This window comes from Cyanistes caeruleus, chromosome 38, assembly GCF_971803275.1.
Source record: "Cyanistes caeruleus chromosome 38, bCyaCae1.hap1.1, whole genome shotgun sequence".
NCBI classification, from domain to species: domain Eukaryota; kingdom Metazoa; phylum Chordata; class Aves; order Passeriformes; family Paridae; genus Cyanistes; species Cyanistes caeruleus.
This window is the reverse complement of record NC_141739.1, coordinates 808,863-823,525: the sequence shown is the minus strand read 5'-3', so window position 1 is coordinate 823,525 and position 14,663 is coordinate 808,863. Positions and strand designations below refer to the sequence as shown.

The following is a 14,663-nucleotide window of genomic DNA, read 5'->3' as shown; positions in this document are numbered from 1 at the left end:
GGTCTCAGGGGTCAGAGGGGTCAGGGGGACCCCCAAATCCAGGCAGCAGCTGACCACGTCCCCCTCGGCCAGAGCCCGGCCTTGGGGACACCCCCTGGGGGGACACGGGGGTCACTCAGGGGTCAGGGGGTCACTCAGGGGGGGGTCCCAGTGGGGTCCCAGGGGTGCTCCCGGGGGGTCCCAGGGGTGGTCCCAGGGGGTCCCAGAGTGGTCAGGGGATCCCAGGCTGTGTCCCAGGGGATCCCAGTGGGATAAGGGGGTCCCAGGGTGGTCAGGGGGTCCCAGGGTGGTCAGGGGGTCCCAGGGTGGTCAGGGGCCCCAGGCGTGCTCCCAAGGGGTCCCAGGGGTGCTCCCAGGGGATCCCAGGGGTGCTCCCAAGGGGTCCCAGGGTGGTCAGGGGGTCCCAGGGGTGCTCCCAGGGGGTCCCAGGGGTGCTCCCAGGGGGTCCCAGGATGGTCAGGGGGTCCCAGGGTGGTCAGGGGGTCCCAGGGGTGCTCCCAGGGGGTCCCAGGGGTCCCAGGGGGTCCCAGGGTTGCTCCCAAGGAGTCCCAGGGGTGCTCCCAAGGGTGTCCCAGGCTGTGTCCCAGGGGGTCCCAGGGGTGCTCCCGGGTGCTCCCAAGGGGTCCCAGGGTGTCCCAGGGTGGTCAGGGGGTCCCAGGGGTGCCCCCAGCCGCTCCCCCCGCCCTCCCCTCACCTGTCCACAGGTGCAGCCCGTCGAAGGCGAAGGAGTTGAGGTCGTCGCCGGCGCCGTTGCCCCCCCAGCCCGCGCCCCCGCCCGGGGCGGGCCGGAAGCCCCCCGCAGCCCCCCAGCCCACCCGCAGGTGGGTGGGCACGGCGGTGACGAAGGGCAGCGCCCGCTCCACGGCCACCTCGAAGTACCAGCAGCGGAACTGCGTCGAGCCCGGCGCCGTCCCCACAAACAGGTTGGGACGCACGCTGCCACGCGCGGGGAGGGAGCCACGCAGTGAGACCCCCCAAACTGGCACTGGGACCCCCAAAATCCATCCCGAGAGCCCCAAATCTGGCACTGAGACCCCCAAATCCATCCTGAGAACCCCAAAACTGGCACTGGGACCCCCAAATCTGGCACTGGGACCCCCAAAATCCATCCCGAGAGCCCCAAATCCCACCCTGAGACCCCAAATCCCACCCTGAGACCCCCAAAACTGGCACTGGGACCCCCAAATCTGGCACTGGGACCCCCTAATCTGGCAGTGAGACCCCCCAAAACTGGCACTGGGACCCCCAAAATCCATCCCGAGAGCCCCAAATCTGGCACTGGGACCCCCAAAATCCATCCCGAGAGCCCCAAATCCCACCCTGAGAGCCCCAAATCCCACCCTGAGACCCCCAAAACTGGCACTGGGACCCCAAAACTGGCACTGGGACCCCCAAATCTGGCACTGGGACCCCCAAAACTGGCACTGGGACCCCCAAAATCCATCCCGAGAGCCCCAAATCTGGCACTGGGACCCCCAAATCTGGCACTGAGACCCCCAAAACTGGCACTGGGACCCCCAAAATCCATCCCGAGAGCCCCAAATCTGGCACTGGGACCCCCAAATCTGGCACTGACACCCCAAATCCCATCCTGAGAGCCCCAAATCCCACCCTGAGACCTCAAATCCTGCACTGAGACCCCCAAATCTGGCACTGGGACCCCCAAAACTGGCACTGGGACCCCAAAACTGGCACTGGGACCCCCAAATCTGGCACTGGGACCCCCAAATCTGGCACTGGGACCCCCAAAATCCATCCCGAGAGCCCCAAATCTGGCAGTGAGACCCCCAAACTGGCACTGAGAGCCCCAAAACTGGCACTGAGAACCCCAAATCTGGCACTGGGACCCCCAAATCTGGCACTGGGACCCCCAAAACTGGCACTGGGACCCCCTAATCTGGCACTGGGACCCCAAAACTGGCACTGGGACCCCCAAATCTGGCACTGGGACCCCCAAATCCATCCTGAGAACCCCAAATCTGGCACTGGGACCCCCAAATCTGGCAGTGAGACCCCCAGATCTGGCACTGACACCCCAAATCTGGCACTGAGACCCCCAGATCTGGCACTGAGACCCCCAAATCCCATCCTGAGAGCCCCAAATCTGGCACTGGGACCCCCAAATCTGGCACTGACACCCCAAATCCCATCCTGAGAGCCCCAAATCCCACCCTGAGACCTCAAATCCTGCACTGAGACCCCCAAATCTGGCACTGGGACCCCCCGGATCTGGCACTGGGACCCCCAAATCTGGCACTGGGACCCCCAAACTGGCACTGGGACCCCAAATCCCATCCTGAGAACCCCAAATCTGGCAGTGAGACCCCCAAATCTGGCACTGGGACCCCCAAATCTGGCACTGGGACCCCCAAAATCCATCCTGAGAGCCCCAAATCTGGCACTGGGACCCCCCAGATCTGGCACTGAGACCCCCAAAATCCATCCTGAGAGCCCCAAATCCCATCCTGAGAGCCCCAAAATCCATCCTGAGAACCCCAAATCCTGCACTGAGACCCCCAAAACCCATCCTGAGAGCCCCAAATCCTCAAATCTCCCGTGCCCAGGACCCCCCAAATGCCTCAGGGACCCCCAGACCCCCCCAAATTCTTCAGGGACCCCCAGACCCACCCTAAAATCCCCCCAGACACCCCAAGTTCTTCCAGAAACATCTCAAGAATTTCCAGAAGCACCTCAACACCGCCTGAAACCTCCCCAAATCCTCAAATCTCCCATCCCCAGGACCCCCCAAATTCTTCAGGGACCCCCAGGACCCCCCCAAATCCCCCAGGGAGCCCCCAGACACCACAAGTCCTTCTAGAAACATCTCAAGAGCTTCCAGGTTCCAGAAACATCTCAAGAAGTTCCAGGAGCACCTCAACACCACCTGAAACCTCCCTGAGACCTCAAATCTCCCATCCCCAGGACCCCCCAAATTCTTCAGGGACCCCCAGACCCACTCCAAAACCCCCCAGACACCCCAAGTTCTTCTAGAAACATCTCAAGAACTTCCAGGCTCTTCCAGAAACATCTCAAGAGCTTCCAGGATCACCTCAACACCACCTGAAACCTCCCTGAAACCTCAAATCTCTCCTCCCCAGGACCCCCCAAATTCTTCAGGGACCCCCAGACCCACTCCAAAACCCCCCAGACACCCCAAGTTCTTCTAGAAACATCTCAAGAACTTCCAGGCTCTTCCAGAAACATCTCAAGAACTTCCAGGAGCACCTCAACACCACCTGAAACCTCCCTGAAACCTCAAATCTCCCATCCCCAGGACCCCCCAAATTCTTCAGGGACCCCCAGACCCACTCCAAAACCCCCCAGACACCCCAAGTTCTTCTAGAAACATCTCAAGAGCTTCCAGGATCACCTCAACACCACCTGAAACCTCCCTGAAACCTCAAATCTCTCCTCCCCAGGACCCCCCAAATCCAGCAGGGACCCCCCAAATCCAGCAGGGACCCCCCCAAATCCAGCAGGGACCCCCCCAAATGCCCCACCTGGTGACGTAGTTGACCATGCCGGTCTGCAGCAGGAGGTCGCGGCGGGGCAGCAGGTTCTCGGTGATGAGGTTCTGGTTGGAGCGCACGGCCACGGCGTTACAGACACACAGCGAGCACAGCACGTCCAGCACCTGGGGACACAGCTGAGTGTACCTGGGGACACCTGGGGACACCTGGGGACACCTGGGGGCACCTGGGGACACCTGGGGACACACCTGAGTGTACCTGGGGACACACCTGAGTGTACCTGGGGACACCTGGGGACACCTGGGGACACCTGGGGACACACCTGGGGACACACCTGAGTGTACCTGGGGACACACCTGAGTGTACCTGGGGACACCTGGGGACACCTGGGGACACCTGGGGACACCTGGGGACACACCTGAGTGTACCTGGGGACACCTGGGGACACACCTGGGGACACACCTGAGTGTACCTGGGGACACCTGGGGACACCTGAGTGTACCTGGGGACACACCTGAGTGTACCTGGGGACACCTGGGGACACAGCTGAGTGTACCTGGGGACACCTGGGGACACCTGGGGACACCTGGGGACAGCTGGGGACACACCTGAGTGTACCTGGGGACACCTGGGGACACACCTGAGTGTACCTGGGGACACCTGGGGACACCTGGGAACACCTGGGGACACAGCTGAGTGTACCTGGGGACACCTGGGGACACCTGGGGACACACCTGAGTGTACCTGGGGACACCTGGGGACACTTGGGGACACACCTGAGTGTACCTGGGAACACCTGGGGACACCTGGGGACACACCTGAGTGTACCTGGGAACACCTGGGGACACCTGAGTGTACCTGGGGACACCTGGGGACACCTGGAGACACACCTGAGTGTACCTGGGGACACCTGGGGACACCTGGGGACAGCTGGGGACACCTGGGGACACACCTGAGTGTACGTGGGGACACCTGGGGACACCTGGGGACACCTGGGGACACAGCTGAGTGTACCTGGGAACACCTGGGGACACCTGAGTGTACCTGGGGACACCTGGGGACACACCTGAGTGTACCTGGGGACACCTGGGGACACACCTGGACACACCTGAGCCCCTCCCCACCTTGTGGTTGCGGCCGTGCTTGTCCAGCAGGGAGATGATGGACTTGATGTGATTCTCCTGGATGATGTTGAGCACCTCGGGGCTCTCGATCAGGACACAGTACAGAACCTCCAGGATCCCTGCGGTGTGGGGCAGCCCCATAGCGGGAGTCAGACCCATGGGAGAGACCCCAGACCCACGGGAGGGACCCCAGACCCACGGGAGAGACCCCAGACCCACGGGAGAGACCCCAGACCCACGGGAGGGACCCCAGACCCACAGCACAGACCCCAGACCCACAGCACAGACCCCAGACCCACAGCACGCAGTACAGAACCTCCAGGATCCCTGCGGTGTGGGGCAGCCCCATAGCGGGAGTCAGACCCACAGGAGAGACCCCAGACCCACGGGAGAGACCCCAGACCCACGGGAGGGACCCCAGACCCACAGCACGCAGTACAGAACCTCCAGGATCCCTGCGGTGTGGGGCAGCCCCATAGCGCGGCTCAGACCCATGGGAGAGACCCCAGACCCACAGCACAGACCCCAGACCCACAGCACAGACCCCAGACCCACGGGAGAGACCCCAGACCCACAGCACAGACCCCAGACCCACAGCACAGACCCCAGAACCACGGGAGGGACCCCAGACCCACAGCACGCAGTACAGAACCTCCAGGATCCCTGCGGTGTGGGGCAGCCCCATAGCGGGAGTCAGACCCATGGGAGAGACCCCAGACCCACAGCACAGACCCCAGACCCACGGGAGAGACCCCAGAACCACGGGAGGGACCCCAGACCCACAGCACACAGTACAGAACCTCCAGGATCCCTGCGGTGTGGGGCAGCCCCATAGCGGGGGATCGGGGGGTCAGACCCATGGGAGAGACCCCAGACCCACGGGAGGGACCCCAGACCCACAGCACAGACCCCAGACCCACAGCACAGACCCCAGAACCACGGGAGGGACCCCAGACCCACAGCACGCAGTACAGAACCTCCAGGATCCCTGCGGTGTGGGGCAGCCCCATAGCGCGGCTCAGACCCACGGGAGAGACCCCAGACCCGCGGGAGAGACCCCAGACCCACAGCACAGACCCCAGAACCACGGGAGGGACCCCAGACCCACAGCACGCAGTACAGAACCTCCAGGATCCCTGCGGTGTGGGGCAGCCCCATAGCGCGGCTCAGACCCACGGGAGAGACCCCAGACCCACGGGAGGGACCCCAGACCCACGGGAGAGACCCCAGACCCACAGCACAGACCCCAGACCCACAGCACAGACCCCAGACCCACAGCACGCAGTACAGAACCTCCAGGATCCCTGCGGTGTGGGGCAGCCCCATAGCGCGGCTCAGACCCACGGGAGAGACCCCAGACCCACAGCACAGACCCCAGACCCACAGCACAGACCCCAGACCCATAGGAGGGGTCTCAGCCCCATAGGAGGGGTCTCAGCCCCACAGAGATCCCCCCCAGCCCCACAGGAAGGGTCTCAGCCCCCCAGAGATCCCCCCCAGCCCCACAGGAGGGGTCTCAGCCCCACAGGAGGGGTCTCAGCCCCACAGAGGTCCCCCCCAGCCCCACAGGAAGGGTCTCAGCCCCCCAGAGATCCCCCCCAGCCCCACAGGAGGGGTCTCAGCCCCACAGAGATCCCCCCCCAGCCCCACAGGAGGGGTCTCAGCCCCACAGAGGTCCCCCCCAGCCCCACAGCTGCCCCACGGCTGCCCCACTGACCCGAGGAGGCCTCCAGCCTGTCCAGTTTGCTGACCAGCCAGTCCAGGTTGGTGGAGAACAGGGCGCAGTTGGCTCGGTTCCCTCGGATCAGCGAGGCTGGGGGGCACACGGGGGGTCAGCGACCCACGGCTGCCCCATAGCACAGCTCTGACCCACAGACAGCCCTGACCCACAGCACAGCCCATAGCCCTGCCCCATAGCACAGCTCTGCCCCATAGCACAGCTCTGACCCACAGACAGCCCTGACCCACAGACAGCCCATAGCCCTGCCCCATAGCACAGCTCTGACCCATAGCTCTGACCCACAGACAGCCCTGACCCACAGCACAGCCCATAGCCCTGCCCCGTAGCACAGCTCTGACCCACAGCTCTGCCCCATAGCACAGCTCTGACCCACAGACAGCCCTGCCCCATAGCACAGCTCTGCCCCATAGCACAGCTCTGACCCACAGACAGCCCTGACCCACAGCACAGCCCACAGCCCTGCCCCATAGCACAGCTCTGACCCACAGACAGCCCACAGCCCTGCCCCATAGCACAGCTCTGACCCACAGACAGCCCTGACCCACAGCACAGCCCACAGCCCTGCCCCATAGCACAGCTCTGCCCCATAGCACAGCTCTGACCCACAGACAGCCCACAGCCCTGCCCCATAGCACAGCTCTGACCCACGGACAGAGCACAGCCCTGCCCCATAGCACAGCTCTGACCCACAGACAGCCCACAGCCCTGCCCCATAGCACAGCTCTGACCCACAGACAGCCCTGCCCCATAGCACAGCTCTGCCCCATAGCCCTGACCCATAGCACTCACCTGGCCCTGTAACACCTCATAGCCCCTCATATCTGCCCCACAGACAGCCAGTCCTGCCCCATAACCCCCTGGATCTGCCCCACAGCTCCCCATATCTGCCCCACAATGCCCCATATCTGCCCCACAGCCCCCCATATCTGCCCCACAGAGCCCCATATCTGCCCCCCAGCCCCCCATATCTGCCCCCCAGCCCCCCGTATCAGCCCCCCAGCCTCACCCAGCAGCTCGTAGAGGAGGTTGACGATCTCCTTCCAGGCGGCCGCCGCCTCCTCCCCCGCGGCCTCCCCGAACTGCGCCGCGGTGCTGTAGGCGCTCAGGCGGTCGATGCAGCTCAGCACCAGGGTCAGCATCCCCTGCGGGAGACCCCCGGATGGGACCCCCAAACCGGGACCCCTGAACCCCCCTGGAACCCCCAAACTGGGACCCCTGAACCCCCCTGGGACCCCTGAGCCCCCCTGGCATCAGGGTCAGCATCCCCTGCGGGAGACCCCCGGATGGGACCCCCAAACCGGGACCCCTGGACCCCCCTGGGACCCCCAAACTGGGACCCCTGAACCCCCCTGGGACCCCCAAACTGGGACCCCCAAACCGGGACCCCTGAACCCCCCTGGGACCCCCAAACTGGGACCCCTGAACCCCCCTGGGACCCCCAAACTGGGACCCTCAAACTGGGACCCCTGAACCCCCCGGGACCCCCAAACTGGGACCCTCAAACTGGGACCCCTGAACCCCCCTGGGACCCCCAAACTGGGACCCTCAAACTGGGACCCCCAAACCGGGATCCCTGAACCCCCACTGCAACCTCCCAGAATTGGGGAGGGGTCCCGGGTGCATTTAGCACTATTTGGGGGTGTAAAAGGGGGCGGATCAGAATTGGGGAGGGGTCCCGGGTGCATTTAACACTATTTGGGGGTGTAAAAGGGGGCGGATCAGAATTGGGGAGGGGTCCCGGGTGCATTTAACACTATTTGGGGGTGTAAAAGGGGATGGATCAGAATTGGGGAGGGGTCCCGGGTGCATTTAACACAATCTAGGGGTGTAAAAGGGGATGGATCAGAATTGGGGAGGGGTCCCGGGTGCATTTAACACTATTTGGGGGTGTAAAAGGGGATGGATCAGAATTGGGGAGGGGTCCCGGGTGCATTTAACACTATTTGGGGGTGTAAAAGGGGATGGATCAGAATTGGGGAGGGGTCCCGGGTGCATTTAACACAATCTAGGGGTGTAAAAGGGGATGGATCAGAATTGGGGAGGGGTCCCGGGTGCATTTAACACTATTTGGGGGTGTAAAAGGGGATGGATCAGAATTGGGGAGGGGTCCCGGGTGCATTTAGCACTATTTGGGGGTGTAAAAGGGGGCGGATCAGAATTGGGGAGGGGTCCCGGGTGCATTTAGCACTATTTGGGGGTGTAAAAGGGGATGGATCAGAATTGGGGAGGGGTCCCGGGGGTCTCACCTCCTGCTGGAACAGGCTCTGGCGGGCTCTGAGCCGGCCGTGGGGAGGGGAAAGGGGGGCGGATCAGAATTGGGGAGGGGTCCCGGGGGTCTCACCTCCTGCTGGAACAGGCTCTGGCGGGCCCGCAGGGCTCGCAGCCGGCCCTGGCGCTGCTCGTGCCGCAGATCCTGGGGAGGGGGCTCCAGGTACCCGATGAGGTCCTGCAGGCTCAGGATGACGGCGGCGATGGGAAGGGGCGGCGGGGGAGACCCCCGGGGGCGGCCCCGGAGATTGTCCAGGCTCCTGGGGAGGGGGCACAGGGGGTCTGGGGTCAGTGAAACCGCCCCGGTGGGAGGGGGCTCCTGGGGAGGGGTCCAGGCTCCTGGGGAGGGGGCACAGGGGGGTCTGGGGTCAGTTAAACAGCCCCGGTGGGAGGGGGCTCCTGGGGAGGGGTCCGGGCTCCTGGGGAGGGGGCACAGGGGGGTCCGGGCTCCTGGGGAGGGGTCTGGGCTCCTGAGGAGGGGTCTGGGCTCCTGGGGAGGGGGCACAGGGGGGTCTGGGGTCAGTGAAACAGCCCCGGTGGGAGGGGGCTCCTGGGGAGGGGGCACAGGCTCCTGGGGAGGGGTCCAGGCTCCTGGGGAGGGGGCACAGGGGGTCTGGGGTCAGTGAAACAGCCCCGGTGGGAGGGGGCTCCTGGGGAGGGGTCCAGGCTCCTGGGGAGGGGGCACAGGGGGTCTGGGGTCAGTGAAACCGCCCCGGTGGGAGGGGGCTCCTGGGGAGGGGGCACAGGGGGTCTGGGGTCAGTGAAACTGCCCCGGTGGGAGGGGGCTCCTGGGGAGGGGTCTGGGCTCCTGGGGAGGGGTCTGGGCTCCTGGGGAGGGGGCACTCAGAGCCCCCTGAAAACCCCTCAGGACCCCCCCAGGACCTCCCCAAAGCCCCCCAAAGCCCCCCAGACCTGATGAAGCTCCCGTAGAGCCCCGTGGTGCTGAAGACCATCCCCAGAACCCCCTGAGGACCCCCCGAGAACCCCTCAGAACCCCCTGAAAACCCCTCAGGACCCCCCCTGGACCCCTCCAGGATCCCTGAGGACCCCCCCAAATCCCCCCAGGACCCCCCCAAAGCCTCCCAGGACCCCCCAGACCTGATGAAGCTGCCGTAGAGCCCCGTGGTGCTGAAGACCATCCCCAGATCACCCTCAGAACCCCTCAGAACCCCCCAAGACCCCCTCAGAACCCCTCCAGGATCCCTGAGGACCACCCCAGGACCCCCCAAAGCCCCCCAAAGCCCCCCAGGACCCCCCAGACCTGATGAAGCTCCTGTAGAGCCCCGTGGTGCTGAAGACCATCCCCAGATCACCCTGAGGACCCCCCGAGAACCCCTCAGAACCCCCTGAAAACCCCTCAGAGCCCCCCAAGAACCCCCCAGAACCCCTCAGGACCCCCCCAGGACCCCTGAAAACCCCCCAGGACCCCCCCAGGACCCCCTGAGGACCCCCCCAAAGCCCCCCAAAGCCCCCCAGACCTGATGAAGCTGCCGTAGAGCCCCGTGGTGCTGAAGACCATCCCCAGAACCCCCTGAGGACCCCCCGAGAACCCCTCAGAACCCCCTGAAAACCCCTCAGGACCCCCCCTGGACCCCTCCAGGATCCCTGAGGACCACCCCAAAGCTCCCCAAAGCCCCCCAGGACCCCCCCAAAGCCCCCCAAAGCCCCCCAGACCTGATGAAGCTCCCGTAGAGCCCCGTGGTGCTGAAGACCATCCCCAGATCACCCTCAGAACCCCTTCAGGACCCCCCAAGAACCCCTCAGGACCCCCTGAAAACCCCCCAGGACCCCCCCAGGACCCCCCAAAGCCCCCCAAAGCCCCCCAGACCTGATGAAGCTTCCGTAGAGCCCCGTGGTGCTGAAGACCATCCCCAGAACCCCCTCAGAACCCCCTGAAAACCCCTCAGAACCCCCCTGGACCCCTCCAGGATCCCTGAGGACCACCCCAAAGCTCCCCAAAGCCCCCCAGGACCCCCCCAAAGCCCCCCAAAGCCCCCCAAAGCCCCCCAAAGCCCCCCAGACCTGATGAAGCTGCCGTAGAGCCCCGTGGTGCTGAAGACCATCCCCAGATCACCCTGAGGACCCCCCGAGACCCCCTCAGAACCCCCTGAAAACCCCTCAGGACCCCCCCAGGACCCCTGAGGACCCCCCCAAAGCCCCCCAGGACCCCCCAGACCTGATGAAGCTCCCGTAGAGCCCCGTGGTGCTGAAGACCATCCCCAGAACCCCCTGAGGACCCCCCGAGAACCCCTCAGGACCCCCTGAAAACCCCTCAGGACCCCCCCAGGACCCCTCCAGGATCCCTGAGGACCACCCCAGGACCCCCCAAAGCCCCCCAGGACCCCCCCAAAGCCCCCCAGACCTGATGAAGCTCCCGTAGAGCCCCGTGGTGCTGAAGACCATCCCCAGATCACCCTCAGAACCCCTTCAGGACCCCCCAAGAACCCCTCAGGACCCCCTGAAAACCCCTCAGAACCCCCTGAAAACCCCTCAGGACCCCCCCAAAGCCCCCCAAAGCCCCCCAGGACCCCCCAGACCTGATGAAGCTCCCGTAGAGCCCCGTGGTGCTGAAGACCATCCCCAGAACCCCCTGAGGACCCCCTGAAAACCCCTCAGAACCCCTCAGGACCCCCCCTGGACCCCTCCAGGATCCCTGAGGACCCCCCCAAAGCTCCCCAAAGCCCCCCAGGACCCCCCAAAGCCCCCCAGGACCCCCCAGACCTGATGAAGCTCCCGTAGAGCCCCGTGGTGCTGAAGACCATCCCCAGATCACCCTCAGAACCCCTTCAGGACCCCCCGAGAACCCCTCAGGACCCCCTGAAAACCCCTCAGGACCCCCCAGGACCCCCCAGATCCCCCCAGGACCCCCCCAAAGCCCCCCAAAGCCCCCCAGACCTGATGAAGCTGCCGTAGAGCCCCGTGGTGCTGAAGACCATCCCCAGAACCCCCTGAGGACCCCCCGAGAACCCCTCAGAACCCCCTGAAAACCCCTCAGGACCCCCCCAAAGCCCCCCAAAGCCCCCCAGGACCCCCCCAAAGCCCCCCAAAGCCCCCCAAAGCCCCCCAGACCTGATGAAGCTGCCGTAGAGCCCCGTGGTGCTGAAGACCATCCCCAGAACCCCCTGAGGACCCCCTGAAAACCCCTCAGAACCCCTCAGGACCCCCCCTGGACCCCTCCAGGATCCCTGAGGACCCCCCCAAAGCTCCCCAAAGCCCCCCAGGACCCCCCCAAAGCCCCCCAGACCTGATGAAGCTCCCGTAGAGCCCCGTGGTGCTGAAGACCATCCGCGCCGCCTGCGACTCCTGGCGCTGGGAGCGCGCCAGGGTCAGCGCGTCGTCCATGTGCCCCTCCTGGTGCAGGATGGCCTGGGGAGGGGGCCAGGGGGGCTCAGAGGGGACCCCTGAACCCCCGGAGACCCCCCCAAAACCCACAGGGACCCCCCAGAACTCTCAAACGCCCCAAAAAGCGCTGCTAGAGCTGTCCCAGTGCTGCTGAGAGCCCCCAAAGCCCCCTCAAAACCCCCAGGATCTCCCCATACACCCCTGGAGGACCCCAAAAGACCCCCCAAGACCCTCCTAAACTCCAAAGCCTCCCTCGAATACCCCAAACACCCCCAAATCACCCCAAAGCCCACCTCAAACACCCCCAAATCACCCCAAATCCCCGCTCAAACACCCCCAAATCCCACCTCAGATCCCACAAACACCTCCAAAACCACCCCAAAGCCTCCCTTGAATATCCCAAACACCCCCAAATCACTCCAAAACATCCTCAAATACCCCAAACACCCCCAAAATCACCCCAAAGCCCACCTCAAACATCTCAAACACCCCCAAAACCCCCCTCAAATACCCCCAAAACACCCCAAAACTCATCTCAAGTACCCCAAAACCACCCCAAAGCCCCCCTCAAATACCCCAAACACCCCCAAATACCCCAAACACTCCCAAAATCACCCCAAAGCCCCCCTCAAACACCCCAATCACCCCCAAAACCCCCCTCAAACACCCCAAAACCCCCCAAAACCCCCCTCCAACACCCCAAACCCCCCCAAAACCCCCCTCCAACACCCCAAATCTCCCCCAAACCCCCCTCCAACACCCAAACCCCCCCAAAACCCCCCCCAAACACCCCAAACCCCCCCAAAACCCCCCTCCAACACCCCAAATCGCCCCAAAACCTACCTCCAGTACCCCAAACACCCCCAAAACCCCCCTCAAACACCCCAAACCCCCCCAAAACCCCCCTCAAACACCCCAAACATCTCAAAACACCCCCAAAACTCCCCTCCAACACCCCAAACACCCCCAAACCCCCCCTCAAACACCCCAAACCCCCCCAAAACCCCCCTCCAACACCCCAAACCCCCCCAAATCCCCTCAAACACCCCAAACCCCCCCAAAACCCCCCTCAAACACCCCAAACACCTCAAAACACCCCCAAAACCCCCCTCAAACACCCCAAACCCCCCTCAAACACCCCAAACCCCCCCAAAACCCCCCTCAAACACCCCAAACACCTCAAAACACCCCCAAAACCCCCCTCAAACACCCCAAACCCCCCTCAAACACCCCAAACCCCCCCAAAACCCCCCTCAAACACCCCAAAACCCACCTCCAACACCCCAAATCGCCCCAAAACCTACCTCCAGATCCCCAAACCCCCCCAAAACCCCCCTCAAACACCCCAAACCCCCCCAAAACCCCCCCAAAGCCCCCCTCCAACACCCCCAAACCGCCCCAAAACCCCCCTCAAACACCCCAAACACCTCAAAACACCCCCAAAACCCCCCTCCAACACCCCAAAACCCCCCAAAACCCCCCTCAAACACCCCAAACCCCCCCAAAACCCCCCTCCAACACCCCAAATCCCCCCAAAACCCCCCTCCAACACCCCAAACCCCCCCAAAACCCCCCTCAAACACCCCAAACCCCCCAAAACCCACCTCCAATACCCCAAATCGCCCCCAAAACCCCCCTCCAACACCCCAAACCCCCCCCAAAACCCACCCAGCGCCTCCTGGGAGCTCTCCAAAGCCCCCAACCCTCCTCCAACCCCCCCCCAAAAAGCCTCCTCGGAGCCCCCCGTGGCGATTTGGGGGTCCCCCCCGAGCCCACCTTCCTCTTGAGCAGCCCGAGGCGCAGGGCTTTGGGGTCGGGGGCGGCGTAGGTGACCCAGAGCCCGCTGGGGCCGTGCTGCAGGAAGCACAGGGACTCCCCGTATTTGATCTCGGGGGGCCCCATCCCCTCGATGTCCCTTTTGGGGGTGGTCTCCAGCTTCTCCTGAGGGGGTTTGGGGGGTACGGGAGGGGTCAGCAGGAGTGGGGACAGTGGGAGTGGGGTCTGGGTGGGGTCTGGGTGGGGTCTGAGTGGGGTTTGGGGACTCTGGGTGGGGGTTTGGGGGGGCCTGGGTGGGGTCTGGGTGGGGTTTGGGGGGTTTGGGTGGGGTCTGGGTGGGATTTGGGGGGTCTGGGTGGGGGTTTGGGGGGTCTGGGTGGGATTTGGGGGGTCTGGGTGGGGTCTGGGTGGGGTTTGGGGGGTCTGGGTGAGGTCTGGGTGGGGTTTGGGGGGTCTGGGTGGGGATTTGGGGGGTCTGGGTGGGGTCTGGGTGGGGTTTGGGGGGTGTGGGTGGGGTGTGGGTGGGGTTTGGGGGGTCTGGGTGGGGTCTGGGGGGTCTGGGTGGGATTTGGGGGGTCTGGGTGGGGTTTGGGGGCTCTGGGTGGGGTCTGGGTGGGGTTTGGGGGCTCTGGGTGGGATTTGGGGGGTCTGGGTGGGGTTTGGGGGGTCTGGGTGGGATTTGGGGGGTCTGGGTGGGGATTTGGGGGCTCTGGGTGGGGTCTGGGTGGGGTTTGGGGGGCACGGGAGGGGTCAGCAGGAGCAGGTTGGGGACAGTTGGGGACACTGGAAACACGGAAGCAGAAGGTGGCCACGCGCGTGTTGGGGACAGGGACAATGATGGTGACCAGGACAGGGACCGGGACAGGGACAATGATGGGGACCAGGACAGGGACCAGGACAGGGTTGGGGACAGTTGGGGACAGCCTGGGGACGTTCCCACCT

At 64.5% G+C, this 14,663-nt stretch overlaps 1 protein-coding gene across 1 annotated transcript in view; it reads right to left on the bottom strand.

The window, feature by feature from the left end:
- RYR1 (ryanodine receptor 1) overlaps window positions 1-14,663 on the bottom strand; it is a 172,427-nt gene that overhangs the window by 137,975 nt on the left and 19,789 nt on the right. The window contains exons 11-18 of the mRNA XM_086872036.1: window positions 13,722-13,886; window positions 11,848-11,969; window positions 8,677-8,863; window positions 7,342-7,477; window positions 6,312-6,407; window positions 4,595-4,713; window positions 3,501-3,634; window positions 695-936 (exon numbers count right to left, since the gene is read on the bottom strand). Of these exons, the coding sequence (XP_086728162.1) occupies window positions 695-936; window positions 3,501-3,634; window positions 4,595-4,713; window positions 6,312-6,407; window positions 7,342-7,477; window positions 8,677-8,863; window positions 11,848-11,969; window positions 13,722-13,886 (1,201 nt within the window). The remainder of the gene's footprint in view (window positions 1-694; window positions 937-3,500; window positions 3,635-4,594; window positions 4,714-6,311; window positions 6,408-7,341; window positions 7,478-8,676; window positions 8,864-11,847; window positions 11,970-13,721; window positions 13,887-14,663) is intronic.